Source organism: Natator depressus, chromosome 2 (genome assembly GCF_965152275.1).
Source record: "Natator depressus isolate rNatDep1 chromosome 2, rNatDep2.hap1, whole genome shotgun sequence".
Taxonomy (NCBI): domain Eukaryota; kingdom Metazoa; phylum Chordata; order Testudines; family Cheloniidae; genus Natator; species Natator depressus.
The window spans coordinates 178,299,671-178,320,078 of NC_134235.1; the positions used below are offsets into that span (position 1 = coordinate 178,299,671).

Here is a 20,408-nt window from a genome sequence, read left to right on the forward strand (position 1 = left end):
TCATTTTGGGTCAGGTGCCAGCGAGGTTACCTTAGCTTCTTAACCCTTTACAGGTGAAAGGATTTTGCCTCTGGCCAGGAGGGATTTTATAGCACTGTATACAGAAAGGTGGTTACCCTTCCCTTTATATTTATGACAATTCCTTTTACAGGCTGACCTTTCTTGCCTGGGCTCAGCCCCTGCCTCCCCCAGCTCAGTTCCTTTGTTTCTTCCGGTGTTTTCAGCAGTCTTCCTTCTTGGGCGGGGTGGTTGTGGAGAAAAGCCTAGATTAACTCACTCTCCAGCCTCAAATAGGATTTGCATATGGTGGGAATGCTTTGCTTCCTAGTTTGAACCCCATCCCCTTCCCATGGAAAAGTACCAGCATTTCAAGATGCTATCCTGTACCAGGTGACATGATCACATGACCCTGCAGTGTCAAAGCAGCATCTTAGGAAACTTCTCAGGAAGGAGGGAGATTAGTATCTTCACAGTCCTACTGTCCTTCCTAATGGCCCATCCAGGCTGATTGCATACTGTCTGCTGGGCATTCCCCAAGTACACACACAGTTGTAATTGTTACATGGTCAATATTCCTAACTTCAGATACAGAAATTGTGCATGCATACAAATTGGATAATCACATTCAGTAGATCATAACCTTTCCAATGATACCTCACATGGTCCATCTTGCATAAAACATATCTTAGTTATGCCATATTCATATCAATGTTTCTATGAAGAATATGGAGCATAATGTTACAATGATACATGTATTCTGACTAGAATTTGTACTTTTCAGAAGGAAGCTCTACGAATGATTAGTCTTTTCTCAATACTTGTTGTTTTGTAAGCACTGTGGTCAAGTCCTTGAACTAGAACACACAAAACCTTTTATCACTTTCCCCACATAAATTTCATTCACAGAGCCAGCTACTGATGTCTGCTTCATTCAGCCTTTCAGATCTGTACTGTTCAAGTTTCACTTCTGCACAGTTGTGTCCTATTGACCAGAGCTATCAACAGGACAGTAATAGAGATATACTGTACATCTGAGGGCCTACTTACCAAGCTCTCTCTCTCTTCATTCAGGCAAATACTTTATCCTTATCTTCCTTGACAGATCTTTGCTTGTCCTGCCACCACTCAAGCTTTACATTACTTCTTCAGCTGTATGGAGAGCATGAATCATTTCAAGCCTTCAGTTCTGTTGAGGTCCTGAGGCTGTTGCAAAAATGGAAGTAGTAGATGCACCACTGATACTATTTCTAAATGCACCTACCCTTATTTTCTCTCACACTTTTTCGAGGACACCTCATTCCAGTGTGCCATGTACGCTGAATGTTTTCACTGACCTCATTCTCTAGAGTCTTGAGTTTCATAACTTGGGAAAGGAATTAAACAGTCAAGCGTAAAACAAAATTTGAGATTGGTGACCTAGTGGTGTCCAGTTCCAGATGCTGCCGAAGCTGGGTTTTATATTCCAACCTTGGATAGTATTCTCAATTAAATCTGGAACATGAACAAAAATGGAAACCTCACAAGGAAAAAATAACTGTTCTCATGAGATTTTTCACCCTTTTGCCTTGGCCAAATTCTTTCTCTGACCCGTACTTCCCTGGCACCTGTCTTGCCCTGAGGTTCCCACTAACTATTGTTGTCTTCTAAGAAGAGCCCCACAAGTCTCCCACTCTTTGGGCTTCTTCAGGGACTGCCCCATATCTAAAGAGGATGTTCCCATGGTGGTCAGATTCTGCCTCCCCCTCTCCCCCCCCCACACAGTCCCACCATGCACACACAAGGCAGAGTTGTGTACAGTTTGCTTCTGGCTGGTAATGCCACTGAAAGTACAGATCCAGATAGCCACCACACAAGAACTTCTGAAATTGGTTTGAGCATGTGGTACTAACATTGGAGAGCAGATGTTGCCATTCCCTTGAATGTGTGGTTGGATTAGTGACACTCTCCTCCCCAGGAAATCGCTTAATTTTGCCCTCACCTATGTGTATAGTATTACTATTGAAGTGAGTGAGTGTTGCAAACCTATACTGGGTCTGAGGGCAGAATTTGGGAAATAGTTACTAAGCAGAGACTTAGGTAACTAATGCTTCTCTTATGGAATGTTTCAGTCTACCTCTAATATGTACCATTAAAAATCTAAGCCATGAATTGTGAAGCAATGATGTATAACAATGGGTCATGAGAGAACAGATAAACACCTTGTGACCTATATTGAGACATTTCTTCAAGGGCAATCAATCAAAGGCTGTCTGTTGTTTTTTATTCTGCATTATGTCTTCAAACAGGCACGTAGTAGTGTACTGTCTTGTTAATGTGTATGTGTGTGTGATTCAGCCCTGACGTGATTAGGAATGGGTAAACTTCTTGATTTACTGTCAGTTTCCGCAGCGTCTGCTAAGGTGTTTTAGATGATTTATTTATGTATAGACCACATTTTGGGGCACTAGATGAAAGTTACTCATAGAAATGCTATTAATTGAAGATAATTCTGTCCTCAGTGCATTTAACTTCATGTTTCCTTTTTTAGATTCCCATTTCTGCTCTTGTCTCCTTTGTGGAAGCACTGGAAGTTGGATACAGCAAACATAAAAATCCTTATCACAATCTAATGCACGCAGCAGATGTTACACAGACTGTACATTATCTCCTTTTTAAGACAGGTGTAGCGGTAAGTACGTGAATACCAGAATAATGAGACTGCAGCATTTCCACTCATTAAAGAGATTATATACAGTGGAACATATTCCTACTGTAGATGAACTTGGTGTTTCTAAGTGCTATGAAAATGAAAAGTGCTCTGTAGGTACTCAGTATTATTGGAGAACTTGGATATAGTGAAATTCCTTTTATAGTGATTTTGGATATAGTGAAATTCTGTTTATAATGATCATGGAGTGGAAGGATGGTCTTGTGGTTGGAGTGCTAATCTTGGGAAACCTGTGATCAATTCCCTGCTCAGCCACAGACTCCCTGTGTGATCTTGGGCAAGTCATTTAGTCTCTTTGTGCCTCAGTTCCCCATCTTCAAAATGGGGATAATATTATTTACAAGGGTGTCGTGAAGATAAACACATTAAAGACTATGAGAATCTCAGATAGTATGGTGATGGGAGCTATACAGGTATCTACGATAGATTGGTTATACTGAAACTCTAGTGAAGTAGAATGGCACAATCCCTCCTTGATAGAACTGGTGTAGGCCTTACCTCCTTTTGTCTCCTTTGAGGTGATGCATGCCCCTACGGTAACTGGAGGGGGTGCAGACCCTGCAGTTAAGAATGATTAGAAGTCAGGAAAACCTACAGCAAGAGAGACTAAAGAAGCTCAATCTGTTTAGATTAACAAAGAGAAGGTTAAAAGGTGACTTGATTGTGGCCTATAAATACCTATTCAGGGAAAAGATTTCTGATTACAGAGGGTTCTTTAATGTATCAGACAAAGACATAGCAAAATTAAGTGACTGGAAGCTGAAGCAAGACAAATTCAAACTGAAAGTCAAGTACAAGTGTATAACAATGTACTTTGGAACAATGTACTTAGTAACATGGTGAATCCTCCATTGTTTGAAGTCATTAAATCAAGACTGGATATCTTTCTAAAATATCTGATCTAGCTCAACCAGAAGTTATGGGCTTGGTGAAATTCTATGGTTTAGGTTATGCAGAAGGTCAGACTAGATGATCATAATGGTCCCTTCTGGCCTTAAAGTCTATGAGTCTTTGACAAAGAGGTTAATAGAAAATAGCATTAAACACTTTACAACATTTTCCATTGTTATTAGAGCTGGTCAAAAAATTTTCATTGAAACAGTTTTCTGTCAGAACATGTTATTTGGAGGAAACTGATTTTTTTTTGTTGTGAAGTTGTACTGATTTTGGTAAAATTTTGTTTCAGAAAAAAATTGGAAAAAAGGGAATTTAAAAAATGTCAAAAATGGGATGTTTTGATATTTTCAGAAAGGAAACTTGATTTTTTTTAATGAGTCTGTTTTAAATTTACTTTTATTTATATGAAAATGCTTGAAATTGAAAGAAACATTTCAAATTTATCAAAACAAAGTGCTTCAGCTGACCCAAAACAAAAACACAAATTAAAATTTCTTTCAGCAAAATAGACATTTTGGTTTTTCTTCCCAGTTTGGGATGAAACTGTTTTTTCTGAAAGCTTGACATTTTTCATGGAAGGGAAAAATTCCATTGTCCAACCCACACTAATTGGTATACAATTGAATGAATTGGTTGCTGTTGCTGTGACTGGTATGTTGTTAAATAAAATTGTGCTGTGCTTTATTTTTATTGAAATACGGTTCATTTACTGTAGAAACAGCCTACTTAAGCACATACAATTGTGTTCTGCATTGACTCCTCCCATTGCAAGTATTCATGTACTACTTTCGAACAGAAACCAAAAAAGCCTTAGATTTCAACTGAAAAGTATCTTTTACATAACATCCTTTGATTCTTCAGAGTTTGTTATTAAACTTGTAATATTAGGACAAAGATAAAGAAACTCCCAGTTGCAAATGACTCAGCATTGTTAGGCCTGTTCTACACTAAAAAGTTATGTGGACCCAGTTATGTCATTCAGTTATGTGAAAACTCCACACCCCTGAGTGACATAGTTAAGCTGACCTAACCTCCAATGTATACAACAGTAGGTAGGTGGAAGAATTCTTCTATCAACCAAGCCAGCACCTCTCAGGAAAAACTCCTCCCATCAGCGTAAGTAATGGTTACACTGAAGCCCTATGGTGGCACAGCTGTCTCTGTTCTGTTGTAGCTTTTCAAGTGTAGACAAGCCCATAGTAATGCTTGCATCTTCCTCCTCTCTTGTTGGTAAGACTTTAGTCCTCCTTTTCCCCAGCTGATAAATCTTGGAGATGATGATAGTTTCTGAGACTGCAACAGAGAGACCTAAAGAAATACTAAATCTGCTGTGCTGACTGTTAATAAAAGTTTCAGTACAGACATAATGCTTGATTCCAGTCTCACTCCTACCAGTTACTTCTGATTTCACTAAAGTAAGTGAGATAAGATTCAGACCCACAACTAACTACTACAAACCAGTCTAATATTCCTAACTGTTTCACTGCAGATATTTAGCATGTAGGTTAAAGAAAACCCACTGAAGGGCATAATTACTAAGGATATTAAAGCCATGTGTAATGTGAATTGCATTATGATGGTGAACCAACTGATTCCTTTCCTCAAACAGCATAAAGATGGCACTCTTCCTACTTCCTGCAGTGCAGTTCTGCTCAGAAAAGTGACTGTGTAAAAATGGCTCCTACTTATTCAACAGACCTACTGCCCGTGTGTTTTCAGGGTCATATTTGTTACTTTATTATTTTTGGCATGTTAGTACTGTAGCACCATCACAGCTGTGGGAGAGTGAGCTGAGTTCTTTTCTAGCTCATGCATCACCAACAGAACGCTGTAAGTTCCATATTCTGCTCTCTGTTACACTTGTTTGACCCCATTGAAGACAGCAGGGCTATGCAGGTGTGGTAAAAGGCAGAATTTGAAGGATATGGTATAACCACAGAATCTGACCTGTTGAATCCTCATACAGATGACTTGGACCATCACCTTGTGTGGAGAAGGGGCTTGCGTGTTCCAATGATCCTCAAAGCTAAGTTATTGGGAGCTTCATGTTCCCGGTAGGGTCTCCCAAGGCGAACAGGTCTGAGGAGAGGTCATAGACAAAGCACAGTCCAATCCCCCAAGTCCTCAACGGTGGATCAGGCGTAAGAGGGTTCTCGGATCTCAACGGCTGTGAAAGCGGATGAAGGCTGCAGCAAGTGGAGATCTCCAGTCGTCTTGGACTTTCCCTGCCACTAGGCCCCAGACCTCCAACTTGTCATGATCGTGTGGTCGCAAAAGGCACACCAGCTTCCCCACGTTAAAAGAAATCATGCGCAGGCTTCTATCATGGGAAATAACATCTTTCCAACCTTCCAAGCCCTGTGGCAACAGACTAGTGGTGACGGGGACAGGATTAGTGGATCTGGCAGTCCCAAGCCATGAATCTGCACATAGGTGGTGGTAATTAGATGGTCGTCTGGCACCAGGACTGAGACAGGGTTCAATTCGGCAGCTACTATTATGACTGAGCAGTCCTCTTTAGGATCCCCTCTGCTCACCCCACATGGGGAGGTGCCTTAAACCTAGGCTGTCTCATACACTCCTGGCTGGATTACCGCGTCCAGTGGGATCACTGCCTGCAATCAAAGCTATAAAAAGACAGTGACTTTTGCTACATGGAATGTTCGCACCCTGATGGGTAACAAAGATAACGTACAGCTGGAAAGAAGAACTGCTGTCATTGCCAGGGAACTTGAAAGATATAACATCGACGTTGCTGCCCTGAGTGAGACAAGGTGCCAAGATGAAGGTCAACTGAGAGAAGAAGGTGGTGGTTACACCTTTTTCTGGCAAGAAAAATCTGTAGAGGACAGGCGCATTCATGGTGTCAGTTTTGCAATTAGGAATAAGTTTGTCAGCCAGCTTACAGAATTTCCTGTAGGAATCAATGAACGTCTTATGACTCTTCGTCTTGAGCTCAGCAACAACCAGGCTGCTGCTGTCGTCAGCGCGTATGCCCCAACGCTTGATTCTGTTGAGGATATCAAAGAACAATTCTGTACAGATCTTGACAAAGTCTTGATCAACATTCCCAAGGAGCATAAGATCATTCTCCTCAGAGATTTTAACGCTAGAGTCGGGTGGGAGTCAGATCTCTGGAATGGCGCTATCAGAAAAGAAGGAGTAGGAAAGGCTAATTCCAATGCCATCCTCCTCCTGAGCAAGTGTGTAGAACATGACCTGATCATCACGAACACGCTCTTTAGACTAAGTGAGAAGTATCAGACCACGTGGAGACACGCTTACTCCAGGCATCAGCACCTTCTTGACTATGTTATTGTTAGAGGAGAAATGCATTGCCCTTGAAGCTGAAAAGAGAGAGAAGGAAGGAAAAAGAAATAACTTTTTCCCAGCAGGCCCCTGGCCTGCCACAAAATGTCTGTACCTACTGCAGGCGGATTTGCGGTTCCAGGATCGGACTCCTGTGTCATCTCAGGACATATATGTAAATCCGTGGCAGAGATCATCCTCGAAAATGAGGGATCACCAGTCACTGATGACGATACATGATACAGCACAACTTGGATTTTAAATCCAAGGATGAGACATGGCAGCTAGAAAAAAGTATCTTTTTATTTTTGAACTGAACAAACTGGATGTGAAGTCCGCTGAGAGAAAGTAATCCTGGAACCCCACAATGACATTTTTTCCAGGGGCAGTTTTCAGAGTGTAATTGCACTTTAACAATTTGTTACTGATACCGTTAAGTTAAAATCCATTCTCCCACATCTTAACTAACGGCTTGATCCCCCTTCAGTGGACATCAGTGGGAAAACTTCTGTTGACTTGGATGGAATTAAGATCTGACCTTTTTAGTTCTTGTTCTTGCTCTCCTGAGAGTAGGTCATGAGCCAGCTAATAATAGATTTTTTTTATGGGTTTTTATCAGCATGTGATAGTCTGTTAACTTCAGCATTGTTAGCTGGTGCTCCTAGTCATCTTTTGTTTTTAGAAGAAATATTTATGCTACTTATAGGAACAGAGAATGGATTTGGGTTGTCAGTTATTAAACAGAATGGTGCATAGAGATTTATACTGAGCTGGTGAATTTCATCTTCATATTTTTGGTGCCTTTGTTTTTGGCTTAAAGATTTTTGTGTTTGTTTTACAGTAAATTGTTCAATGTCCAGATCAATTTATTTTAAATGTTTTGCTTGAGTAGCCTCAACCCCCATGAGGTTGTTGACTTGCCTTTGACAATAACACTAATAGTAAGACTGCAAGCCACTCCTTTGGGGGAAGGCAGAGGGGAAACAGAACTACATAACAGATGTACAATGACCCAATAAAAATATATATATAGGATCTATTTCCTTCCTCATGTTATCATCCAGCTCAGAATCTAAAAATAATTTTCTGAATGAGCTTTAGTGATTACAAATTAGATGATAACAAATTAGTGCCAACTGCTGACCTTGGGAATGTGCACGTGAGCAGTGTTTATTTCAATGGGAGTCCTATGTGTGCACCCTAGGGCAGTTTGGTATTATTTATTTTGATGGCTGCTAATAATATACAGTGCTGCCAAATCCTGCAATCTTTGCTGAGTTTTTTGTCTTTAGTCAAATTCCCTTGGATTGCAGTGACTATGATTGGTTTCAGTGGAAGTCTTGCGGTGCAGAGGCGGGCAAAGGTGGGGCTAGGAGCCGGGGGTGGGGGTTGAGCACCCGCCAGCCAGAGGGGAAGTCGGCGCCTATGTAGGAACTCCAAGTGAAGTCTGTAGGGCTTTCTGGTGAGCAAAGAATACAAGGTCAGGCTTATGCCTCGTGAATAATGACCTGTTTTTCACTAATATAATCCAAATAAAATGATAAGGCCTTAGGAATTGCCGTGCTGGGTAGATCAGTAGTCCAGTATCCTGTCTTTGACAGTGGCCAGCTCCAGTTGCCGGACAGGAATGTGAAAATTTCTGTAATAGGCAATTATGCACTGGCATAGTGGAAGCTTGTGCTTAACCCAGGCACTTAGTGGTTGTTATGATGATGTATGCCCCTTAATGTCATTATTCTGTTTAGTTCCTACTGAGAATATTTTTTTTGTTCACATTAGTTTCTAAATATTTTTAAAATCTGGTCATGGACTCACTAATATCCCGCGGAAGTATTATTCATTGCATAAAAAAGTATTATAATCAGTTTTAATTGTGAGCCTTTAATTTCATCTGGTGACCTCTGTCCTAATATTATGAGGGGAAAGTAAAAAGGAGCCTCTGATTCATCTTCTCTATCCCATTCATTATTTCAGAGACCTCCATCATGTCCCCCGTTATTTATTTTCTCTTTAAACTATGTAGTCCTAATCTCTTCCATCTCCCCTCAGGCAAAGGTCTTTTCATACCTCTAATCATTCTCCTTGTACTTCTCAAGACCTTTTATATATCTTTATTAGGTGGCGCGACCAGAAACGAACACAGTATTCGAGGTGAAGAGCGTGCCATCAGTATATATCAAGGCAGTATAATATTTTCAGTATTATCCTAATTTTGATGTACAAAGTTAATACTGGATTTTTTTAATGTTTATATTTCAGGGAATAAATACTCAAGCACACAACTTAGAAACATTTTTAAGAGTTGCACTGCATAGATATCTGTTTTTCTCTCGTTCTTCCTTTCTTTAATTACCTCTGTTGTTCAAGTGTGACTCAATTATTTTTTCCCCTTTATGAATATTATCTGATTAATCTTGATAATTATTGGGAATTACTGTGTGATCTCTTTGTGCAATCACACAGTTATATGCAAACCGTAAACGATGAGAGCACTTTCTGTACTTTTGCAATTTTTGATAATGGCACATTTCATAGGGCAGAGCTGTAAAACTGCTGAAGCATAGGATTTCTCTGACACTTGTGTTTGAACCAAATGGGGAGAAAAAACCTGCTGGCTTTTATGGTTAATAAGCCGATCATCATGACTATATGCGATCTGAAACTGATGACTTCTTTGGAATGAATGAACATAAACTCTGAGAAAAGGAATACGCTAATTATCTCCATCCTTCTCTTCTTTGTGTCATTTTCCTGTGTTTCCTGGCAATGCATTCCACTCACTTTTGCATTGGGAACCTCATCTAGTCTTTTCTTGTTCTCACTCCCTATGCACACAGTGAGTCTTTTGTTTAGACTCTAGTGGCTCTTCTTAGTAGTTAATTCTTCATGTTTATTATGCCTTTGTGAACGACAGCCATGCCTCATTTCCCTTTCTTTGTTCCCCATTTGGGATCCAATGCTCATTCTTTGATTCATTTCTTTCTTTCCATCATCTTTGAAGAGTTTGTTCTGGATCATTTTTTGTCACCCCTTCAGAAATGAAAAACATTCACATTTCCTTGCTCTCTCCCCCGTCCTGCTTTCGCCCCACATGGGCGAGCCCTGCTGCTTTCTCAATCATTCTTAACGGCTTTGTTCCTTAAGGCTAGCCCCATTCTGCAAGATGAAGTCCACAAGTAAAAGGTAATATCCCCACTTGGATGGAGATTGCATCTGTTAAATGCCGGCTGCCTGGCATCATCTTTATTTTCTTTATTGTGGTTGTAGTTGAAGTGGGGACTGAAAACTTTTGATCATTTACTAAAGGTTTCATTTTTTCCCCTTTATTCACAAAGCTATTTTAACTATACATTATTTACATTGAATTTTATTTGCCATCCACTGTTCTTCTGTAGTAACCCTAGGCTGTGTTTCCTGTGGGTGTTCTCAATAAATGGCATTTTACTCCTGTCCTCAGTAACCTTCCTCTCCATTTCAAGACCCTGCATTGCACTGATCTTGTTTGACCATGGAGGGCCTGATGGGATTTCAAGCCTGCTTAATGACTCTCCAGCTACATCAGAGTAGTAACAGAGCTGAGAGAAGGAACTCCAGGAGCTGAGCAAACTGCCTCCATTTGGGAAATGAAAGACCACGTCTGGAGAATTGAAGTGTGGGTCTATTGCATGCTATTTCCTAGAGAACCAGCAGTCTGGCCATCCTGATGTAACTTAACGTTATCAGAATTATGTTAAGAACATAATTCTGGCCATACTGGGTCAGACCAAGGGTCCATCTAGCCCAGTATCCTGTCTTCTGACAGTAGCCAATGCCAAGTGCTTAAGAAGGAATGAACAGAACAGGAAATCATCAAGTGGTCCATCCTCTGTTGTCCATTCCCAGCTTCTGGCAAACAGAGGCTAGGGACACCATCCCTGGCTAATAACCATTGATGGACCTATCCTCCATGTTGCTTGAAGTCATCTTCCTTGTCAATAGTAAATGCTGTTTATCCTCAGGACAGACACAGCAACATACAGACAATGAAAGCTTCACAACCCCCAGCATTTTCCAACTCTGTTCTAATTCTGGAGGGAACATGGGGGGAGGGGCGGGGGAGGGAATAAGAGAGTAGTTCAATCTCCATGCCTGTTCACACCTTGTCCATCTAAATAAAACTGCCAACAAGAACTACTGGGATGATCAGGGGAACAGATTGCCTATTTTATTAGAGGAGACTGGAAGAGCTTGGAAGACTGGATGAGAAGGGATATGATTGCTCTTTGTAAATACCAGAGAGACTGAAGAGCTATTCAAGCAAAAGGACAATATTGGCATAAGAACTAATGGATATAAACTGGCTATGAACAAATTCAGGCTGGAAAATTAGAATGTTTCTAACCATCATAGGGGTGAAGTTCTGGAACAGCCTCCCAGTAGTTGTGGGGGCAAACAACTTAATTAGCTTTAAGCAGAAGCTGGACACACTTATGAGTATAATTGTATGATGGTATTGCGTGTGATAAAAGGGGGCAGGGCTCAGCAGCCCTGGGACTCACTTCTGGTTTATGTCTTATCTTCCTAAAGCTCATGCTTCAGGGTTTCAGCCAGCCACCTGCAGGAGTCAGGAAAGGATTCCCCACCCCCAAATGTATGCTAGGATTTTGTTTTAAATCTTCTTCCTGTGAAGCATCAGGGATGGCCACAGCTGGAGATGGGACATTGAGTGGGGAGGGCCAGGGCTCTGAGGTGACATCAATATTTTCTCTCTCAAGTGCTTGGCTGGCTGGGTCCTTCTCACAAGCTTGGGGTCTAACTGATTGCCATATGTGGGGTTGGGAAGAAATTTTTTCCCCAGTCAAATTGGCAGTGACCTTGGGTTTTTTTGCCTTTTTCAGCAGTATGTGGGTACCGGTCACTTGCCAGGATTATCTGGGTGTATCTCATTTAATCATTTCCCTGTCATTGCAGTGGACTTGGGCACTGGTGCACCTCGGTCCCTTCTCGTCTCTGCCTGTGGCATATCATAATCTAATCTCTCATTGGTTGTAATACTTTGGTCTAATTTGGGTTGTTGGGTTTAGTGTGCGGGTGCCGGATGGTGCTGGTGGCCAGTGATAGACAAGAGATCAGACTAGATGATCTGGTGGTCCCTTCTAGTCTTAATCTCTATGAACAAAAGTGCCAGTTCTGATGATGATTTTTAGAGCTGGGCAAAATATTTTACTGCTGACATCTGATATTGTGTTTAGGATGAAATCTGACTTTGTACGCCAGCTTTAGGGCAGTAGAGGCTATAGAACTTCGCCAGTGGGGGAGGGTCAGGATTACCACAGAAGGGGAGTGGTGTTACAGGCACACAGGAGATGGCCAGCGGTGGGGGTGCTGTGAGTATGCAGGGGTTGAGGGATCACCCAACTTGTAGGGCACTCAAAATCTAGGGTTATCCTTGCTTCCAAGCTGCAGATTTATCTAATTATATTATTAGTTTTGACAATATCTAGTGTTTTGTTTTCACTATATTATGCAAACATTAACTACTTTCATCCTAATGGCACTCCTGGAGGTAGGTGCATGTTGTTAGGTGGGGAAACTGAGGCACAGAATGATTAATTGATTTAAGCACTTCGAAAAATGGGACTTGGGCTCCTACATCATTTAGGTGCTTTTGAAAATGTTACCCCATGATTTTCTGAATATTTTTCAATTAATTGTAAATAAACAACTAGAATTACATTTTTGTGATGCTATATTCTTGCTTTAATATTGCATGTGTTTGCCTTTTAGTCAATACGCACAATTCAGTAATTCGCAAAGGGTCTCCTAGTCATTGGGAATTAGCAAAGTCCTAGTGTATTTGAGGCTTGTAACATCACTATTCTAGGCTAACATAGCTGATTGCATGTGTATTTTATATTGTGTGTATATTTGCACATGCATCATTAGGTTTTGTGTTTCTCTCAGAATAGCAAACGCTCCCTTTCTTGAGCTTGAATCTTTTTTTTTTTTTGCTCATATTCCTTTTAAAGAAAGTAAATGTTCTCCTCCCCTTGCTTCAGCCTTTTTAGTGTCAAAAAAATTTAAAATATTTTGCCAGGGTTTAATTTATTTAGATCCACCTTGAAGGAAAAACAATGGTTCAGCTTTCATGTAGGAGCTGGAGAAGTTTGCTCTGGAACAGCTGACAGGCTGTAGGGAAAAGTCAATAATGTGCCGTGTGTATTGTCAGCCGTGTGTAAGCTTGCCTTAACAGATGAAAGCCTTAATGCCTGAGAAAATGACAGCTTATCTGATTGCTCTATAATCTCCGTTTCAGCACTGGCTGACAGAGCTGGAGATCTTTGCTATGATCTTCGCAGCGGCCGTCCATGACTATGAACACACTGGAACCACCAACAACTTTCACATTCAGACACGGTGAGGCCTTTGTAAATTACTTAAGGAAGAGAGGGAAGAATGCTAATTTTGTCTATACCCGACTTTTCTGGGACTCTTTTTTGGTTTGTGTTTTCTTTTAATATATACATAGGTAGAATGGTTAAAGAATTATAAGTGGAAGAAACTGAGATATACTATATTTTGTGATCATGAATGTCTTCCATTCATTGGGACAAATTCCTCTGTTACACCAGCATAAAGTTGGAGTAACTCCACTGACTTCAAATAGAGTAACCTCAGATTTACACTGAAGCCACTTAGAAGAGAATTTGGACGAATAACTTATATTTCATAAAGCTGCCAGTTGCTAAATAAATGGTCGGCCATGCTGGAATGGTTTGGAGGTATTTTGGTTATGTTTCTTCTTCTTCTGTTTGTTTCAACTTGAAGAAGCCAACATTTCATTGAATGAATCAAACAGAAAATAGATATTCATCAATAAACCTCAAAGAACTGGAAACTACACATCAGCAGGCTTCGCCAGTACCTCTCCTGCCGAGTGCCATGCCTGTAGCAATAGAATGTGTTCATAATGCTTCAACGATTGTTGTGGTAGCCATATTTGAAAACACTGGAGAGCTCTGCAGGACATTTAGGTGGGCAAGAACTTGGATAGACCAGTGCCATTTTGGAAGCAGACAACTCTTTTGGGGGAGATTTTCAAAGGTACAAAAGGTAGTTAGGCATCTTAACTTCCACTGACTTCCAGTAAGAGCTGGGCACCAAACTGCTCTTTGTGCCTTTGGAAATGTTCCCCTTTGTGTCAAAGGTCAGGTGTTCTCAGCAGGAGGTCTGTTGGTGTCAGTGGTTGCGCTATGAATTCCTTGTATAAAATAATCAATTCAGAAAATAATACTGGGACCAATCTTGAAATCCCTAACTCACACAAAATAAGAGTTTTACTTTAGTAAGAACTGAGGAAAAGCCTCATTGTTTAACCCAATGACTGATATTTATGAAGTAGTTAGCAGCCAAATGTCTCTCAGCACTCCTTTTAAATCTTTAACACAGCATTTGGGTAGGTCTTAAGCAGTGAATGGGGTTTTGTGAAAGGCTTTTTCCCTGAGGTGAATTTCAACCATTGGTTTTAATGTTTCCCCCAGCTACATAGCAATGAATAAGCATTACACTTACTTTAAAAATATCAATATATAGTCTGTAATTGTGAATCATAGTAATATTTCTGAATGTGAGACTGACACGTAATGGAAAGAAACATAACTTTTTCGACATTCTTTTAAATTCTAGGTCGGATTCAGCCATTCTGTACAATGACCGATCTGTGCTCGAAAATCACCATGTTAGTGCAGCCTATCGCCTTTTGCAAGATGACGAGGAGATGAACATTTTGTCTAACCTCTCAAAGGATGATTGGAGGTAAGAACAAACAGTAGGGCCATTTGAGGAAGTTTCAGCCAGGCCAATTATAGTTACTACATTTCTTTGAATAATAGTATCCATCAAAATATAATATACACCTGTATTTTTATTACTAAGAGAAAGGATATTTAAAAATCTTTATCCTATTTTTACCCCTCTCATTTTCATCTGCTGTACTCTTAGGACTAAATTCGGAAGTGATATGTGAAGTTATTTAACTTATAATGGAATCTATTCGTTAGTCTCTCATAGATCTCCCTGCATCCACTTATCACTGTGTAGGTGAATATACTGGTGGCCTGATTTTCATTTACACAAAAACATAAATTACAATTAAGACCACTCCAAGGCCCCTTTATCCTGCCAGAACATTATAAATGAGCTTTAGTGTAAATGAGAATCAGGTCCAGAGCATATAAGTGGGTGTAACAGACATGCCAAAAAGCCAGAAGAAGGTCTAATTTAAAACAGGCATTCCTGATGGAAATAATTTTAATTTCAATAATAATAATAATAATTGCAAAAATCGGCATTTTAAAATAACAGATTATTCAGACTGAAAGAGGGCTTTTTATCTCGTTTTTAAATGAAATATCTGACACTTTAAAAATACCAATTATGCATAAAACATATATAGTTACCTGGGTTGGACAGAAGAATCTTAAATGAATTGTATTAATCAGAGTTTTTTCTCACTGGAGTGAAAGCATCCTATCGTGTGTTATTGCAGACAAACATATACTGGTTCATGTATACATTCAAACTGAACAAAGTGCTGAGCACATTCAACTCTTAATGACTTCAGTGGAAATTGAGGGCACTCAGCAGTACTTCTCCAGGTCCTGGTAAGCTGGGTCAGGAAGGGTCTGCTTTCCATATTCACCCAGTCTTCCCAGCACAGAAACCCTCATGACAGGTGGAGCCAGGGATGGCAACAATGTACCCCTGTCTGAGCACCTGGCCTAAACCCCAGAACCACATGTGGTTGGTTTCATTCAAAAGTCAGCACTGTGGATCACAGTTGCCACTTTGCCACAAAGTTACCACTTTCATGTGGTAAATAAGTACCCTGACTTTCACAATAAGCCAAAAATCAAGCTAATCCCATTTCAAAACAAGGCCAAAACAAGCCAATCCTGAAGAACCCCAACATCTATGTGACTAGATCCCCCCCGGTATGCAGTCTGGGACTGTGGTGGGCTCACTGTGCACCCCTGACTCTCTCCCCCCCTTGCCCCTGTTTGCTGGGAACTGATAAAAAAAAAAAAAAAGAAGCAACAAACTACAACAAGCTACAAGCCAAAGAAGCAAAAATCTACAAGCCAAAAACAAATCAACAAGCAACTCATAAGCAAATTAAGCCAAAACCAAACCCAATTTCTGTTGTTTTTTTTCACGGGTTTGGCATGTCTGCTATGGATGACTGGCTAAGTATGACAAGCCACTCAACATCTTGTGGATTCATAAACAGACAAACTCTGAGGAAAAAACATATTAACACTCAGAAAGTGTCACAAGAATCTTGAAAAAGGAATAAACCTCATTCTCTGGGTCATGGTATTAAAATCTAATTTACTTTTCTAGGTTGTCTGTTTACTTTTTGCATTTCATTCACCTTGCACAGTGAAAAGGAGCTGAATTATTTCAGTTAACATCATGAGGATGTTGTGTTTAAATTCAGTATTCTAAGGGATTTTTCAAAATTTAAATACAACTTGTTTTGACTCAAATTAGATGAATAAGATAGCAAGGAAAACAGATTTTTTTAAAAATTGTAAACATTCCCCTACAGTATATAAAATATAAACATAATTTCCTACAAACAAATCTGTTCACACTGGGCCTAATTTTTCCTTGGCATAACTCAAGTGGTCATGGCACCTCAGTAGTGTTGGATTCATGCAGGTTGTGAAGTGCTTTGGCATGGAAGTTTCTATACCTATGATGATATTTCAAGGATGAGGGAAATAAAGGTCTCTGTTCAGCAAGGTACTAAAGCATGTATCTACATTGAAGTTAGTGGACTACTTGGTGTTCAGCATTAAGCCTGTGCTTAAGTATCTTGCTGTGAAACTTAATGGGAGCTGATGAGGGAGGAGAAGAGAAAGTGAAAAAAAATTAAAGGAAGTTGTCCAAGCAGATTGGGGTCAACATTTAAATTTTGCCCCACCCCCATTTTGGGATGTACAAATCACAATGGAACTAATTCATCCCTGCTGTAACTACGTTGTCCTCAAACTCAAATATGGGCCTATGGTACATGACAGCTTCCTTGATTCTCTTCATTGCTTCCATTCTCCTCTTTCTTTTACCATCTTAATACCCTCCTTCTTCCTCATAATATAATTTTGGGGACCACATCTTTCATCCCAATGCAGTTTACAACATGCAGTCATTGAAATGCTACAACTTTTTGGATGGAGGCCATCAGCTAACCATACAAACAGAGCAAACTGTACAATATTGTATTTGTGGGGGAGATAGTTTTGTCCAAAGAAGAGTGTCATGGAAAATCTTATATTAAAGACAAACACAATAGAAAACATGGAAACTGGATTTATCTATCTTTGAAAGATGAAGCACTGGTGAGACCTCACCTGGAGTAGTGTGTGCAGTTCTGGTCTCCCATGTTTAAGAAGAATGAATTCAAACTGGAACAGAAGGGCTACTAGGATGATCCGAGGAATGGAAAACCTGTCTTATGAAAGGAGACTCAAGGAGCTTGACTTGTTTAGCCTAACTAAAAGAAGGTTGAGGGGAGATATGATTGCTCTCTTTAAATACATCAGAGGGATAAATATCGGAGAGGGAGAGGAATTATTTAAGCTCAGTACCAATGCGGACACAAGAACAAACGGATATAAACTGGTCATTGGGAAGTTTAGACTTGAAATTAGACAAAGGTTTCTAACCATCAGAGGAGTGAAGTTTTGGAATAGCCTTCCAAGGGAAGCAGTAGGGGCAAAAGACCTATCTGACTTTAAGATTAAACTCGATAAGTTTATGGAGGAGATGGTATGATGGGATAATATGATTTTGGCAATTAATTGATCTTTAAATATTCATGGTAAATAGGCCCAATGGCCTGTGATGGGATGTTAGATGGGGTGGGATCTTAGTTACTTCAGAGAATTCTTTCCTGGGTATCTAGCTGGTGAATCTTGCCCATATGCTCAGGGTTCAGCTGATCGCCATATTTTGGGTCGGGAAGGAATTTTCCTCCAGGGCAGATTGGAAGAGGCTCTGGAGGTTTTTTGCCTTCCTCTGTAGCATGGGGCACGGGTCACTTGCTGGAGGATTCTCTGCTCCTTGAAGTCTTTAAACTACGATTTGAGGACTTCAGTAATTCAGACATAGGTGAGAGGTTTTTCGCAGGAGTGGGTGGGTGAGATTCTGTGGCCTGCGTTGTGCAGGAGGTCAGACTGGACGATCATAATGGTCCCTTCTGACCTGAATATCTATGAATCACTGAATCAACACTGGGAAATAATTCAGTCTCTAAACTGTATGTGATAATAAATAAAAATTCTACCTAGAGAACAAAATTAAATAAATAGCACTGTGATGCCCCTACCACCACTCCCTACACTCTTAATTTTGATGGGGAACTGTGCCTTGCTTTGTCCATTAAATGAAAAGCAGTAATTCATTCTGGGCTACAGTAAAAGGTCATGTGTCGTTGGCTACAAGCAGATTTTTAGCAGCTGCTTTTGACCATATTCTTGGTAGTTTGAGCACAATCTTCCTAAAAATAGTCTGAGTCTTGAAACTTTAAAACATTGTTGATTGAGGAAAAATCTACCCCCTCCTCTTCATAGTGTCAGAACTAGAACAGGGCAAAAAACATCGGGTGAACAGTTTATTCACTGGAAAACAGCTATTTTGGTTGACCTGAAACTATTGATACACTTGGTAGAAATTTGCCTAAGCACTGGGCTAAAAGTTATAAGAAGGGCACCACCAGCACCTCCTGCTCTGTGAACCTAGGCCTTTAAAAACACTTGGAAACAAAACATTTCAGGTCAAACACGTTTTGTTTGTCGCAATGTGAACGCTCCCCCAGAGTACCCATGGTTATAAGACACCTCACCACCACCTGCTTTTATTGTAAAGGAGTCTTGTCTCTGCTTGCTGTGGATCAGCTCCCTGAAACCAACAGCCTCTGGCAGCACAAGCACTTCCTTCTGCAGGCCACATGCTTTGTACAGCTAGCAAAAGGCATGTACCCACCCCCGAGTCCTTGGAGCATTTCCTGCAGGGTCCAGTTCCTTCTCCACTGAACACTCACAGAGTTACCAGGCCTACTGTTCCCAAAGGACCACTACACACCAACTTGTAAGATTCAACTCTGGAGCATCACTTTGGTTAACACCACAGCACTTAGATGTATTTATGGTGAAAGCAAGAATACGTTTATTGTCAAAGAACAGAAATCCTAGTGACAGTGAGTAAGAATATTGGAAACAAATGGAGTACTTGTGGCACCTTAGAGACTAACCAATTTATTTGAGCATGAGCTTTCGTGAGCTACAGCTCACTTCATCGGATGCATACTGTGGAAATTGCAGAAGACATTATTATATACACACACACCATGAACCAATACCTCCTCCCACCCCACTCTCCTGCTGGTAATAGCTTATCTAAAGTGATCATCAAGATGGGCCATTTCCAGCACAAATCCAGGTTTTCTCACCCTCCGCCCCCCCACAGACAAACTCACTCTCTTGCTGGTAATAGCCCATCCAGAGTGACCACTCTCTTCACAATGTGTATGATAATCAAGGTGGGCCACTGGATTATCATACACAGTGGGCCACCTTGATTATCATACACATTGTGAAGAGAGTGGTCACTTTGGATGGGCTATTACCAGCAAGAGAGTGAGTTTGTCTGGGGTGGGGGGCGGAGGGTGAGAAAACCTGGATTTGTGCTGGAAATGGCCCATCTTGATAATCACTTTAGATAAGCTATTACCAGCAGGAGAGTGGGGTGGGAGGAGGTATTGGTTCATGGTGTCTGTGTATATAGTAATGTCTTCTGCAATTTCCACAGTATGCATCCGATGAAGTGAGCTGTAGCTCACGAAAGCTCATGCTCAAATAAATTGGTTAGTCTCTAAGGTGCCACAAGTACTCCTTTTCTTTTTGCGAATACAGACTAACACGGCTGTTACTCGGAAACAAATGGTTACATATAAAACAAAATCATAACAAGCTTTCTAGAGACTAAACTTGACTAACAGGTTAACCTCCTGTCAAAAGAAAATGATTCCATCCAAAGTTATCCAGCGTGTTCAACCAAGCCTGGCTGAGACCCCTTTTTCATGAAGCAAAATCGCAGTACTTTTTCTTCCTCAGTGAAAAGTGACGGGGCGTCATCTTTGCCTCCCAAATGCAGTGGAGCAAACCTTTGATATACACCTCCAGATAGGGTTTCTCTCTCCCCTCTTCCCCTTCCCACACCACTCCTTTTCTCTTCCTGTTAATTTCTTTCTGAAGTCCCTGCAATCCTTCATTTGCATTTGGTGATAGGAGACCCATTGTGAATGAGACAGTATAAACATTCTAGGATGTATCAGGCAAGATATTTCCAGTAGAGACAGGGAAGCGTTAGTACCATTGTACAAGGCACTACTCATTTGGAATACAGGGTCTCCCATGTTTAAGAAAGATGAATTCAAACTGGAACAGGTGCA

General features: G+C 40.6%; 1 protein-coding gene across 6 annotated transcripts in view; it reads left to right on the plus strand.

The window, feature by feature from the left end:
- The window catches only part of PDE1C (phosphodiesterase 1C), a 426,361-nt gene that overhangs the window by 321,110 nt on the left and 84,843 nt on the right, over window positions 1–20,408 (plus strand). For all 6 annotated transcript variants that reach the window (XM_074945378.1, XM_074945379.1, XM_074945381.1 and 3 more), the window contains 3 exons: window positions 2,528–2,668; window positions 13,209–13,309; window positions 14,579–14,707. In XM_074945378.1, coding sequence (XP_074801479.1) covers window positions 2,528–2,668; window positions 13,209–13,309; window positions 14,579–14,707 — 371 coding nt within the window. The remainder of the gene's footprint in view (window positions 1–2,527; window positions 2,669–13,208; window positions 13,310–14,578; window positions 14,708–20,408) is intronic.